The sequence below is a fragment of the Gracilinanus agilis genome, chromosome 6 (genome assembly GCF_016433145.1).
Source record: "Gracilinanus agilis isolate LMUSP501 chromosome 6, AgileGrace, whole genome shotgun sequence".
NCBI classification, from domain to species: domain Eukaryota; kingdom Metazoa; phylum Chordata; class Mammalia; order Didelphimorphia; family Didelphidae; genus Gracilinanus; species Gracilinanus agilis.
Window position 1 is genome coordinate 217,266,897 of NC_058135.1, and position 15,730 is coordinate 217,282,626.

General features: G+C 36.6%; 1 protein-coding gene across 1 annotated transcript in view; it reads left to right on the forward strand.

The window, feature by feature from the left end:
• Positions 1–9,481: 9,481 nt before the first annotated feature.
• The window catches only part of CPZ (carboxypeptidase Z), a 124,141-nt gene continuing 117,892 nt past the window's right edge, over positions 9,482–15,730 (forward strand). The window contains exons 1-2 of the mRNA XM_044680633.1: positions 9,482–9,581; positions 10,008–10,220. Coding sequence (XP_044536568.1) covers positions 9,497–9,581; positions 10,008–10,220 — 298 coding nt within the window. The 5' untranslated portion in view covers positions 9,482–9,496. The remainder of the gene's footprint in view (positions 9,582–10,007; positions 10,221–15,730) is intronic.

Sequence of the window (15,730 nt, forward strand, 5' to 3'; positions counted from 1 at the left end):
TTTTTGTCAAATAGTGGATTCATGTCCCAAAAGTTGGGCTCTTTGGGTTTATCATACACTGTCTTGCTGATGTCATTTATCCCAAGTCTATTCCATTGATCCTCCTCTCTGTCTCTTAGCCAGTACCACATTGTTTTGATGACTGCTGCTTTATAGTATAGTTTAATATCTGGTACTGCTAGGCCCCTTCCTTCACATTTTTTTTCATTATTTCCCTTGAAATTCTTGATCTTTTGTTATTCCAAATGAAATTTGTTATAGTTTTTTCTAATTCAGTAAAGAAGTTTTTTGGTAGCTTGATAGGTATGGCGCTAAATAGGTAAATTTATTTGGGTAGAATTGTCATTTTTATTATGTTAGCTCGACCTACCCATGAGCAATCAATGGCTTTCCAATTGTTTAATTCCAGTTTTATTTGTTTGGAAAGTGTTTTGTAGTTGTTTTCATATAATTGCTGTGTTTGTTTTGGTAGGTAGATTCCTAAGTATTTTATATTGTCTAAGGTGATTTTAAATGGTGTTTCTCTTTCTACTTCTTGCTGCTCTAGTGTGTTGGAGATGTATAGAAATGCTGATGATTTATGTGCATTTATTTTGTATCCTGCAATAAAAACCAAGGGAGAAATTAATAAAATCGAAAGTAAAAGAACTATTGAATTAATAAATAAGACTAGAAGCTGGTACTTTGAAAAAACAGATAAAATAGACAAAGTACTGGTCAATCTAATAAAAAAAAGGAAAGAAGAAAACCAAATTGATAGTATCAAAGATGAAAAGGGAGACCTCACCTCTAATGAAGGGGAAATTAAGGCAATCATTAAAAACTATTTTGCCCAATTATATGGCAATAAATATAACAATTTAGGAGATATGGACGAATATTTACAAAAATATAAACTGCCTAGATTAACAGCAGAAGAAATAGAATACCTAAATAATCCCATATCAGAAAAAGAAATTGAACAAGCCATCAAAGAACTCCCTAAGAAAAAATCGCCAGGGCCTGATGGATTCACAAGTGAATTCTATCAGACATTCAAAGAGCAACTAATCCCAATACTATACAAATTATTTGATATGATAAGCAAAGAAGGAGTCCTACCAAATTCCTTTTATGACACAAATATGGTACTGATTCCAAAGCCAGGGAGACCAAAAACAGAGAAAGAAAACTACAGACCAATCTCCCTAATGAACATAGATGCAAAAATCTTAAATAGAATACTAGCAAAGAGACTCCAGCAAGTAATTAAGAAGATCATTCACCACGATCAGGTGGGATTTATACCAGGAATGCAAGGTTGGTTCAACATTAGGAAAACCATCCACATAATTGACCATATCAACAGTCTAACAAACAAAAATCACATGATCATCTCAATAGATGCTGAAAAAGCCTTTGACAAAATACAGCATCCATTCCTATTGAAAACACTGAAACGTATAAGAATAGAAGGACCTTTCCTAAAAATAATAAACAGTATATACCTAAAACCATCAACAAACATCATATGCAATGGGGATAAATTAGAAGCCTTCCCAATAAGATCAGGAGTGAAACAAGGATGGCCATTATCACCTCTATTATTTAACATTGTACTAGAAACACTAGCAGTTGCAATTAGAGAAGAAAAAGAAATTGAAGATATTAAAGTGGGCAAGGAGGAAACTAAGCTATCACTCTTTGCAGATGATATGATGGTCTACTTAAAAAATCCTAGAGAATCAACTAAGAAGCTTGTAGAAATAATCTAAGTCATTTATTTTTAAATTTAGTTTTCAAAATTGTTAATGTTGGTTTTTACAATATTCAAAACTCCATTTTCTAGTATATCCTTCCACTTCTGACCACTTCTGAAAGAGCTGTCCCATACTAAACATAATGAGCAAGAGTAAAAAACAGTTCAGCAAAACTAATAAATCAAATAAATCTGAAATTATATGCAATATTCTATATACATAGTACCCCATCCTCATACGTTCCTGTATCTCTTTGGGTAGGCCAATCTTGGCCCTTTGATTTTATGGCATTTGGTTTTAATTATCTTCTTGTTTTTTTGCATTTACTTTATTGTAGTTATTGTTATGTTGTTTTTCTGGTTCTGCTTACTTTTCTCTGTATCACTTTGTGTAGGTCTTCCCATGCTTCTTTGTATTATAATCATCATCTCTTACCATGTAGGAAGTATTCAACCAAATATTTTTCAAGCAAGTATTTATTTAGAACTTGCTACATGCCAAGCATGGGCAGTTAGGTGCTGCAGTGGATAGTGAACCAGTTCTGCAGTTAGGAAGACTTCCTGAGTTCAAATCTGGCTTACTAGCTGTGTGATCTTAGGGAAGTTGCTTAACCTGATTTGCCTCAGTTTCCTCATCTGTAAAGCAAGATGGAGAAGGAAATGGCAAAGTACCCCAGTATTTTTGCCAAGAAAACTCTAAATGGGACCACAAAGAGTGATCACATGACTGAAATGGCTGAAGAAAAACATGCCAAACACAGTATTAGACACTGGGTATGCAGCTGCATCAATGATTCCATTACTTTCAAATACTATAATTTGGCAGCGGCCATCAAAACGGTATGGTACTGGCTAAGAGATAGAAGGGAGGATCAGTGGAATAGACTTAGGGTAAGTGAAGTCAGCAAGATAGTGTATGATAAAGCCAAAGAGCCCAACTTTGGGGACAAAAATTCACTATTTGACAAAAACTGCTGGGAATTTTGGAAAACAATATGGGAGAGATTAGGTTTAGATCAACATCTTACACCCTACACCAAGATAAATTCAGAATGGGTGAATGACTTGAATATAAAAAGGGAAACTATAAATAAGTTAAGTAAACACAGAATAACTTACTTGTCAGATATCTGGGAAAGGAAAGATTTTAAAACCCAGCAAGAGTTAGAGAAAATTACAAAACGTAAATTAAATAATTTTGATTATATCAAACTAAAAAGCTTTTGTACAGACAAAAACAATGCAGCCAAAATCAGAAGGGAAACAACAAATTGGGAAAAAATCTTTATGACAAAAACCTCTGACAAGGGTCTAATTACTCAAATACACAAGGAGTTAAATCATTTGTATAAAAAAATCAAGCCATTCCCCAATTGATAAATGGGCAAGGGACATGAATAGGCAATTTTCAGATAAAAAAAATCAAAAGTATCAATAAGCATATGAGAAAGTGGTCTAAATCTCTAATAATTAGAGAAATGCAAATCAAAACAACTCTGAGATATCACCTCACACCTAGCAGATTGGCTAAAATGATAGAAGGGGAGAGTAATGAATGTTGGAGGGGATGTGGCAAAATTGGGACATTAATGCATTGCTTGTGGAGTTGTGAACTGATCCAACCATTCTGGAAGGCAATTTGGAACTATGTTCAAAGGGCTATAAAAGAATGCCTGCCCTTTGATCCAGCCATACCATTGTTGGGTTTATACCCCAAAGAGATCATAGATAAACAGACTTGTATGAAAATATTTATAGCTGAGCTTTTTGTGGTGGCAAAAAACTGGAAAATGAGGGGATGCCCTTCAATTGGGGAATGGCTGAACAAATTGTGCTATATGCTGGTGATGGAATACTATTGCACTCAAAGGAATAATGAACTGGAGGAATTCCATGTGAACTGGAAAGACCTCCAGGAATTGATGCAGAGTGAAAGGAGCAGAGCCAGGAGAACAATGTACACAGAGACCAATGCACTATGGTAAAATAGAATGTAATGGACTTCTGTACTAGCAGCAATGTAATTACCCAGGACAATTCTGAGGGAAAAGAACACTACCCACATTCAGAGGAACAACTGCAGGAGGGGAAACACAGAAGAAAAGCAACTGCTTGGACACATGGGTTGAGGCGGACATGATTGGGGATGTAGACTGGAAACTACCACACCAATGCAACTATCAACAATTTGGATATAGGTCTTGATCAATGACACATGTTAAAACCAGTGGAAATACACATCTGCCATGGGGGGTAGGGGGAAGTCAGGGGGTGAATGGGTAAAGGAAGAGCATGAATCATGTAACCATGTTAACTTTTCTAAAAAATAAATATTATTAAATGTTAAAAAAATGCTATAATTTCATTAGACATTCTCCTAGTTGATGAGTACCTGCTTTGTTTCCAGTTGTTTGTTACATCAAAAAGTAGTGTTACAGATATTTTGGTATGTATGGAACCTCCTAAAGTAATATTACTGTAGGATCTCTGGGTCAAAGGATATGGACGTTTGGTCACATTTTTGAACAAAATTCCAAATTGATTCCCAGAATGCTTGGGCCAATTCATTATTGCCCCAAGGGTATATTTGAAAACCCAGAATAATTTTGTATTTCATAGACCCCTCTTTTCATCTCTATGGGGGCTCCCTCTTCTAATGCTGAACAAAGCCTCTCTACATATTAGTAGACATGCCTTTTGAGTTCATGTTCTTGCAGAATGGCCTCCCTTGGTGGCCAGCTCTCTGGTTAGGATCATCTTGTACTCATCTTGACTGGTCTTTTGTGAACAAATATAGAGTCCTCCAGTGACTCTTATTTGGAGCCTTTTTAGCTTAGTCAGGTCTAAAAGAAACTGTGAGCCATTGACAGACATTGGGAAGTGGAGTCATCTCCATGCCACAAGAAGGTATCCAAAAAGGACCTAGATTGCTGGAGTACTAGAACTAGAAGAGACTTTTACCTGATATTAAGCATCAAATAATAGTGCAGCAAGGAAAATCTCCAGTGTGCTTATGACCTGCTGGTTTTAAGGACTCAAAAGATCTTAGATTTAGAGAGAGAAGAGAGCTCTGAGGTCATTTAGTCCAATCCTCTCATTTAACAGATGAAACACTGAGATGCCTTTGAAAAATTAACTTTCTGAATCTCACACAGCTAGCAAGTGCCTGAGGAAGAACTTGAACCCAAGGCCTTCCCAACTTCAAGTCTAGTGCTCTCTTCACTTCTTGGTGATTCCCATGACTTCACATTGAGTTAGAAGCAAAACCTGGATTAGAATCAGTCTGCAGCCTATTTTTTATTATTATATTTGTTGAATGTAGGAATTAATTAAAAATTGTTGAATGAATCATTAATTTCCCTATTCCCTTTGTTTTCAGGAGAATGCCACAGTTCCCCAGCTGCAGAAAATGGTACAGTATGCATATTTGTGTGTGTGTGTGTGTGTGTGTGTGTGTGTGTGTGTGTGTGTAAGTACTGGATTTTAGAACATCTAAAGTCTAACTCCATATATGTTATAGAGGTGGAACTGGGGAAGGGACTTGCCCAAGGCCAGTCAGGTAGGTGTTTGTTGACTAACAGAATGTTTGATATGATAGAGAGTAGGATGGTGAAAAGAAACAAAGACAGGGTAATAGGTTGCAAAGAGCCTCAAATTCTGGGAATGACATGACCAAATCTACACATAAGAAAGTTTATTCAGGCAGCAACATACAAGTAGACTGGAAGTGAGGTGTGGGAGTGGATAAAGATGAGAAAAATTATTGGAGGCTTATTGTAATGGTCCAAATGTATATCAATATGGGCTTATAAGGAGTCAAAGTGAGAACAGAGAGGAAAGGAAAAATAAAAGAGATGTTGTATGGTTATGATCCACAGAATTTGATAAGTGATACTAGGAAAGGTGACGGAAAGGAAAAAATTTCCCTGCATAATCCAACAGTTATAAATTTGAGACACCGAATAAATGGCAGTGACCCAGACTGTAGTACTACCAATGGTCTGTAAGGCCATCTCCTTTGATCTTGGAATGAATTCATTTATTTCAGCTACCGAATTTTACCCATCCCTCCTGCTTTATTGATGGGATCAGTAGCAGTAGTTATGCTAAACTAACTGATATGGCTTTTTCCAGTGACACAAAATCTATTTTTTTCTATCTATATCCTCTCTCTGTTTCTCTCTGTCTCTGTCTCTATTTGTCTGTCTCTCTCATCAGTAAAAAGCAGTGTGGTGTAGTAGATATCGAGATGGCCTCAGAACCAGGAAGATTTGGGTTCAAGTCCCACCTCTAACACATACTGATTGTGTGACCTTTGACAAGTTCTTTGATATTTCAGTGCAAATCTAGCCCCAGATACATCCTAGTTTTGTGAATCATTTAACCCCCATTGCCTAGCCCTTACCACACTTCTGCCTTGGAAATAATACTTAGTATTGATTCTAAGATGGAAGTTAAGGGTTTAAAAAATCCCATTGTACCAGACAATTCTGTAAGACTCCATGATTTGGAGAAGGTGCTAATCTGCTCTGGAATAGTTTTCTAAAGGGGAGTTCCCTCTCTCAATAAAGTCCCTTGTCTTTCTCTTGTTCAATAGCACTAATATCATCTCTATCTTTCTCAGTCTCCAGCCATATCTATCCATGTATCTTCTCTCCCCCTACTTAAGGAGATAATTCAGTATACAGAGCTGCCAGACCTTAGGAGAACTGGAAGTTGTAGAATGTACTGAGTAAGACATTTAAACATCCTTAGTTTGCTTATTCTGCTTACCACACAGTCCTGTTATTTTCTAAAGAGAGATAATTAGCAGCTATGCCCAGTAATCAAATCTAATTCCCTTCTTAAAGTCTAGAGGGAAAACAAGCAAACAAACCATTGCTTTTCTCTGATGTTAATCTTATAACCATCTAAATCAGGCTCTTGGTTTTTTCCTAATTTAGAATGTTAGAGAAGGTGATATGATCCAGGCAATTCGTCACCATATATGATCTGTGCCTTTGAAAGAATTCAAAGCAAATGGGTTTTGAAATGAAGAAAGCTGTTTGTTCCTTGTCATTGTTTGACAAAAGGCAGCTCAGTTTAATGAGCTTTACAAGAAATGGATTGAAGGTTATTAGACACATGGTGGTTGGGGCTGGATGTGCTTCTTGGAAGGTCTACCAAAAAGGATTTGCCAGTGGAGATCATTTGGTCCAACATTCATCTTCCATATGACAAGACTGTGATCCAAAGAGGGAAATAAACATTACAGACTCTCATTAGCTCTTGTCTTCATTATTTGCAATAGCCTCTTAACAAATCTTCCTCCTTCACTTCTCCTACTGCCCCACCATCTCTAATATAATTATTAACCATTTTTCATACCTCTATTAGAATAATCCGCCTTATGCATACATCTATCACTACTATATTTCAAATGCTTCATTGGGTTCCCTACTATTTCCAATTATTAAAACTTTTTAGCTTGACCTTCAAGGCTCCCTGAGCACCTCAATGTGGCACTAACTTACTTTTACTTTTCTTTTTTTCCTTTAAACTTTTACCTTCTGCCTTAGAATTGATACTAAGAATTAATTATACACTTACTACTGATTCTAAGACAGAAGAGCTGTAAAGGCTAGGCAATAAGGGTTAAGTGATTTGCCCAGAGTCACACAGCTAGGAATTGTCTGAGGCCAGATTTGAGCCTTGGTTTTCCTGACTCAGGACTTGAAGCTCTATCCACTATGCTACCTAGCTCCTCACTGGCTTACTTTTTTCTTTTTTTAAATAAGATATCAGTTTTTTTAAATTTTATTTTATTTTTAAAATTAGTTAATTTAGAATATTTTTCCATGGTTACATGATTCGTGTTCTTTCCTTCCTTTTTTCCCTCCCCTCTCAGAGCTGATAAGCAATCCCATTGGGCTATATGTGTATCCTTGTTCAGAACCTATTTCCATTATTAATGTTTGCAATAGAGTCATCATTTAAGGGGCAGCTGGGTGTCTCAGTGGATTGAGAATCAGGTCCAGAGACAGGAGATCCTGGGTTCAAATCTGACCCTAGACACTCCCCAGCTGTGTGACCCTGATCAAGTCATAGCTTACTTTTTTAATCTAATCTAATCTAATACTATTCCCCTCTATTCACTTTGAGTTCCAGTCAAGATGGACCATTCTCTCTTCCCTAAACCTTTTCCATGTTTTTTGGCTAGATGTCTTTGCTTATGCTATAGGGAATGTGTTTCCCCTGCACGTGTGCACACGCACGCACACGAACACACACACATATGTACATCTCCAATGGGATTCCCACCAAATTTTTAAAGCTTTACTCAAATGTAACTTCCCTTAGGAATCTTTGCTTGATTCCACTAGACAGGAAAACCCTTCTTTCTACGACTTTAAATAGAATCTATTCTCAGCCCCTTGATACATTCATGCAATATCATGTGTATTTATCTGTATATGTGATATTTGTAGATATATATCTGTATCTGATACTCTTAGGTAATATGAGGTGTAGTTTGTAACTTGCCTTCCTATTAAACTGTAAACTCCATAAAGGCAGAGACCATTGGGCTTTCTAAATTTTGTGCCTCTCTCAGCCCCTAGCACAGTATATAAACTCTCTCTATATAGTTGATGCTTAACAAATATTTGTTGAGCTAAATTGAATTGTCTGACATCAATGAGCAAAAAGACAACAGTAAAAAGACAAAAGGTGAGTTTAAACTTTAATTTTGTATTTTCTAATATTTCTAATTTAAATAAAAAATTGATGAGATCAATCTAATCATTTACTCATCCATTCAACTCTTCAGTTATTAAACACTTTCAATATGTATAACACTATGTAAATTACTATGCAAAATAAACATTGAGGCAGTCCCTGCTCTCAAAGAGTTGACAATCTTAGTAATGCCAAATCCTTGTTATCTGTATAACCTTCAGAAAAATGACTCAGTCTCCCTCGGCCATAATATTTTCCCTTGTAAAATGAAGGAATTAAGTCAAAAGGTCTCCAAGGTCCCCTCTCACTCTGACATTTTATGATTTGAAGTTCTTTTCAGATATTTATTCTAGATTCTAAAGGCCTTTCCATCTCTGAAATTCCTCATATAGTATATTAATGCTCCTTTCCCCTAGGAGTATACTAGTGATAGCTCCAACTAGCTTTCTAAAACTGATTGTTAAGGTTTTTGTTGTGAGTATTTACACTCTGGAAGTCAACAAATGCTACAAATCTGATAGATTTTAAAAAATTTTTTGATTATTGTCTATGATGGAGAAACATTAATAATATTGATTAAACTTAAAAGTATGTTATGTGTCCTTATTTTTTTTTTTGAGATCTGGTTGTTAAACATTTACCAGCATATCTATCCCTGATATTCTTTATTCTAAGATTCTTAGTAGCTCTAACATTCTGTGATATTATAAGGATTATTCCACCTGTTGATTGTGTTTTGCTATTTCTGCAGCCAAATGTGTGAACCTTGAGCTTCTCTACTGCAATGACGTATCCTACAACAAGACTTCCTATCCCAACCTGCTGGATCAGAAGTCCCGAGAGGTGGTTGAATTCAGCTCGGAGTATATCCTCTTGAGTGTTATTCACAACTTGCTCCAAGGAGAATGTAACCCAGATCTGCGGTTCCTGGGCTGTTCCATCTTGGCTCCTAGATGTGAAGGAGGCAGAATCATGAGACCCTGTAGGCATGTCTGTGAGAGCTTGAGAAAAAGTTGCCAACCTGCCTTTGATGGGATTGACATGGCCTGGCCCTACTTTCTGGACTGTGATCGCTTCTTTGTCAGTCAAGAGGAAGGATGCTATAACCCCTTAGAAAAACTGAGAGGTAAATAAAATCCACAGGCTGAGAGTCATGAATTTATTTTGTGTGTCTAGACACTAGAAATATATTAAGTGGGAAAGTAGATCCAGAGCTCTCTTCTGCCCCTGTCTTGATGGGTGGCCAGGAGAAAGCCACTTAATTAGGCAAGATCAGGAGTTCTTAACCTGGGGTCCATGGCCTGCCAGATCTGGGAAGAGATTTTAGGAATTCCATGAACTTTGTTAGTAAAAAAAAATACTACATTTTTGCTCCAATATAATAGTATCCTTGGTAATCCTGTGCATTTTCATTTAAACATTTAAAAAGCTTATTCTGCTTTTCTATTCTTACTCATTCATTTTTCAGAAGAGAGAATCAAGGCTCAGAAAGCTACAGCTAATTTGCCCATACTCACATAGGATGTAAATAACATTCCTTGTCATTTCACAGGAAGTATAGATGACACTGAAGAGCTGTCCTCAAACATTTCCTCCACAACTATCCAGTTTACACACCACTCGTACCCGCAGATGGTGAGGGTGCTGAAGAAGACAGCTTCCCGATGCTCTCACATTGCCAAGACTTACAGCATTGGCCGCAGCTTTGATGGAAAGGATCTTCTTGTGATCGAGTTTTCAGATCGACCAGGCCATCATGAATTACGTAAGCAGGAGAGCATTTTTCATGGAAAAGCAAGTTACATTGAAAGAATGCTTTATGTCTTAATAGAAAAGGAAGTCTGAATAATAATAGTGATGGCTCACATTTCTGTAGCTCTTCAATAACTTCATCACAGTAACCTCATAGATAGGTAGACATTAATACCTGATTACACCATTTTGCAGATGAGGAAATTTAATTCCTACAGATTAAAGAACTATATTGTTGATCTATTACTATTAGTTTGGAAATCCAGGGTTCACAACCAGGTTTTCAAATTCATTGCTCTTTCCATATATCATACCATTTCTTATATAGTCATGGGGCCAAAGTCCAAATGGACCTCAAAAATCATTTCGTCCAAGTCTTTCAAGTTACAGAAGAAGAAGGGCCGAGAGAAGTTAAATGCCTTCACCAAGAACATCCACTTAATAAGTGATGAGTCAGGATTTGAACCCAGGTGCTGTGATTCAGATTCTGATGTTCTTTCTACTAGATCACTCTGTTTATGTCAATACTCAAGACTTTATTTTATAATATGTTTAAAGGGCTCCTGCCTCACCTCAAAACATCTCTTATTCAAGCTCTTTATTAAGACTATTTCTAAACAAAGTAAAATGAATGTTTGAGAGTGTTGACCTGATGTGATTATTATTGCTATCTGAAATAGTGTGAGATAAGGTGTGATAAGAGCCCAAACTCACCATGGAAAGACCTGTGTTTGAGACTTGTTTCCACTGTGTGCTAGCTAATAAGGGATGGATTAACACTTGCTTGGGATATTATAGAGAGGCTTATTATTTAAAAAATATTTTGATTTTCTTTAATCAGAATAAATTTTCTTTCTCTCTTCCCTTCCCCAATGAGAAAAGAAGAAAAATAAATCCCCTTTTATAAAAATGTAGAGACAAAAAAATAGATGGTTACATTATTTATGCCTCCCCCCTCCCTTTTTCTGTTTTAATCTGTACTAAAGTGACTGATATGTTTCATCATGAGTCCTCTGGAATTTTGGTTGGTTGTTGAGTTGATTAGAGTTTCTAAGCCTTTCAAAGGTTTTTTTCTGTCTTTACAATGTTATTGCTATTGTGTAACTTGATTTCCTGATTTTTTCAATTCACTGTCAATCAGTTTATAGAAATATTTGCAGGTTTCTCTGAAACCATTTCCTTCATCATTTATTATAGCAAAATCATATTCTCTCACATTCTGATACCAGCTGTTCTTGACTAGTTGGCATCCCTTTAGTTTCCCTTCTTCACAAAAAGAGCTCCACAAATATTTTCATATGAATCAATCATTTTCCTCTTTGATTTGATCTCTTTAGGAGTGTAGACTCATTGGGTCAGAGGATATGTAGAGTTTAATAACTTTTGCGGCATAGTGCCAAATTGTTTTCCAGAATGGCTGGACCAATTTACACCTTTACAACAGTAAATTGATGTACCTATTTCACTGAAGCCCTGCAGGGAGAGTGCATCCATTTTCAGGTAGGAGTTGAACTAAGTAGGACATCTCTGAGATTCCCTATAACTGAAATTCAGGGAATATTTTGCAAGCTACATATACATCAAAATAAGGTTATCAAAATAAGGTATTGTTACATATTATTATTGTTTTATTTTGGCTTTGCTTAGCCTGAATTATTGAGTTTGGATATACTAACTACACTAGCTGGATTAACTGCCAAATCTCTACTTTATGTTGAGTAGATGTTCTAAAAACCCAATCATATTCAGTAATTAATGAGAAATTACATTTTTGGAAATCATTCTATATACTTAATCATGACATAGTAGTAGATAGAGTACTAGATCAAGAGTCAGTTTAGCATGGGTTTTAATCCTATCTCAGAGACTCACTTGCAATGTGATTCTAGGCAAATTACTTAACATCTCTGTGCCTTAGTTTCTTCATGCATAAAATGGGACTACTAATATAGCATATAATGTAAGAGGGAGATTTTAGGTATTTTATAGGTATATATTTAAAGTGTGGCCACCAGGAATCAATAGTTCAGATTGATTCCATAATTAAAATAGACCCAAGTCAGGATCAGGTTTAAGGTAGTTTATTTACAATTAGGAAGGTAAAAGGTAGGGAAATAGAGAGAGGGAGAGGCTAATCCAGGCCTGGAGAGGCCTGATTGGAGAGAGAGGGTTAAAAGGCTAATTAAACTAAATTATACGCCACAAGACCTTAGCAATCAGATAGGTAAAAGCCTACTTAAGGTAGAGTTTGGAAAGCACCAAGGTAGGCCAAGGAAGTCAGCCTAACTTACCCACGTGACAATTCAGAGTGGAAGCCCTCTGAAGGCTCAGCTGAGATGCTTCAGCACCAAGTTCAAAGCAAGAACTGCCCCAACAGGAAGTTACCAACATACTTGAAGAGATACTGTCTCTCCTCACTTCCTGGGGGTCCACCTCTAATTCAAGTGGACAAATGGCAGCCTCTACACTGTTTTGGACTGCCCAAAGGGCAGTCCCTTGTTCTTGATTTGATACTTATTGTCACATGTGGGTAACTCATCTCCCCTCCCCACCAAGGGAGGTGGGGATGGCATCATCTGGGATAAGTAGAGTTTTGACTATGAATGGGCTTGAGCTAATTCCATTTACACAATTCATAGGTTGTGAGGATGAAATGGGATAATATATGTACAATTCTTTTCATGAACCTTAAAGTGCTATAAAATGTGAGCTGGCATGATGAACAGTTACTTCTTCCTAGTTTCAGTGAGTTTTTCAGGAATAATTGATGAGAATAGAAGGAGTGAGTTCACTAAATCACATGAACAATCATTCACTGTTAAATGATATAGATTTGAATTTCCAAAGTCTGATATAGGCAACTCTTAATAGAATATAAAGAGCTATAGCCTCCCATTTTGAATGATCTACCTTTTGAAGTAGTGAGCTCCTCATCACTGGGGGTGGGTTAATGCATCTCTGAAATATTTTCAGTTTCTGAGCTTCTCTCTGTTTAAAAAAAGATATGGTTAAAAGCAGATATCAGTAGATATTTCTTGAGCACTGTCCTATGTAGTCAGCACTGTCCACGGTACTTTAAAGCATACAGAGACCTAGGGGAAAGTTACTATTTTCTAGATTCATGATGGTAAACCTATGGCACATGTGCCAAAGATGGCACACAGAGACTTCTCCATGGGCACATGCTGCCTGCTAGAGTTAGTTACTAGAAAGGCAGGGGGACTTGGCAAAGCTTGAACTTCCCCCTCTCCTCCCTGCCTCTCTGCCCAGCAGCCCAGCCAAAGTGCTTACTCCCTCCCCTGAGTGGAGGACTTAGGCTACTCCCTTCCTTTCTCCCTCCCTTTTCTGGGGTTAGGTGGCAAGCAGGGGAGTGGGACAGGGCATGGCACACAGGCTCTAAAAGGTTCACTGTCACTGTTCTAGATGCTCAGTCTAGTTGGCCAGAAAAGAAATACAAATTTGGAAAGGCAATTGATAGTCAGACTATCAGCTAGTGCCAGATGCATACAGATAGCAGGTGTTAGAAGAGTTTACAAGACAGGGAGAAATCACTTTCATTTGGGAAATGATCAAGGAAGGACTCATGGAGAAGGTAAGACTGAGACTGAGCCTCATAGGAAGAGGAAGGGAAAGGGGAAAGGAGAAGATAAGTATATATATAAATATATATATATATATAAATATATGCATACATATAATAAATTATATAACATACACATTACATATTATTGTGTGTTATGTTAATGTATAATGCATATTGTTTTGTTATTATTAAATATAATTTATATTAAGAATTAAATAATATATTAGTTTATATAATAAATAGTATAAATAGTATAAATTATATAGTACCTACTATAGGGCAGACACTATGCTAAGTGCTTTCCAAATACAATCTCATTTGATTCTTGTAATCTCGAAGGTAGGTGCTATTATTATTCTCAGTCGACAGATGAGGAAACTGAGGCAAACAGAGGTTAAGTCACATGACTGTGGACAAGTAATTCCATTTCACTTACCTTCCATTTTGTCATTCTTAAAATGGGGACAATAATATTTGAACAACCTATCTCACAGAACTGTTACAAGGAACCGCGTTTGTAAGTCTCGGGGAACTAAAGGGATGTGAACTATCACGGAGGTTTCTCTGAAATGGAGTGATGTAAGACAAAGTTTGGGGCAGGTAGATTAGGGCCATGTTGTGAAGGGTCTTGGATGCTACGTATAAGAGTCTGTGTTTTAACCTTTCAGCAAAAGGAAATCTGTGAAGGATAGCAGTGGTGGAATAATGTAATCGCAAGTGTGCATTAGAAAGTTATCCAATGATTGAAGTGGTCCTAGGATCATAGATTAAGTACTTTAAAATACTTAAAGATCTATCTATTTCAATCTTCTCATTTTACAGTTGAGGAACTGAAGCTCAGACACACTATAACTTGTCCAGGGTCACTAAAGTTAGAAATAGCAAAAACTAGAGTTCAAGTCCATGTCCTTTGATTTCAAATTCAGCCCTCTTTTCACTATTCCATATTACTTCCCAAAAATCATTTAGCCCCACTCAGTCACTGAGATAGAGAGGTTAATGATTTGCAAAGGTCACAAAGCCAGTTAGTGACAGAGGCAGTTGGATCCCAGATCTCTTGACTCCTAGTCTGTTTCTATGACATCGCCTTGCCTCTAATATTAAAATCTGTACATGGTGGTTTGGAGAAAAAAGATCTGGAGACAGGGAAGCCACTATGGAATCTATTAAAATTATGCATCTGCATGATCATACATGTATAATCCAGATCATATTGCTCACCATTTCAGGGAGAGAGAAGAGAGAGGCAGATAGTTTGGAACTTCTATTTTGGAAAATGTATGCTAAAAATTGTTGTTACACATAATTCAGAAAATAAAATATTTTTTAAATTGTTCATTTGAGACCTGATGAACATCTAGACTACTTTGTTAGAAGGACCCCTATAGAGTCACCATCATCACCATCATCATACATATATATCCATCTTTACTACCCATATTTCTTTAACAATAGGGATGAGAAACTTTCTGGTTGTAGAAAATAGAAGAATAACAAATAGACCTAAAGGGATTGCAGAAACTATCTAGCCTCACTCCTTTGTTTTTTAGATCATGAAATAGTTTTTTTTTTTCACCTGTCTTGCCCAAGGTCATATATGTAATAAAGGTAAACTAAGAATTGAATGAGGGTACTCTGACTTCAGAAACCATGTTCTTTCCATTGCCCATTCTTGACAACTAATTAGATATGCAGAAAAATAGGATAAGTATGGAATTACAAGTCTGGGTAATTGCCAGAATCTAGGGGTCATAAAAAGAAATATGGAAATGAAGGGAAACCATTTTTTTTATGGAGAAGTGATTGTTTTAATAGAATTACATTCTCTGTAGAGGTGTCCAAATGACAGCTGAAAATGCAGAACTGGAAAGATCAGAAAAAAATCAGGGATAAATAGATTTGAGTGTCATCTACATGGATGTGATGGTTGAAATCGTAGG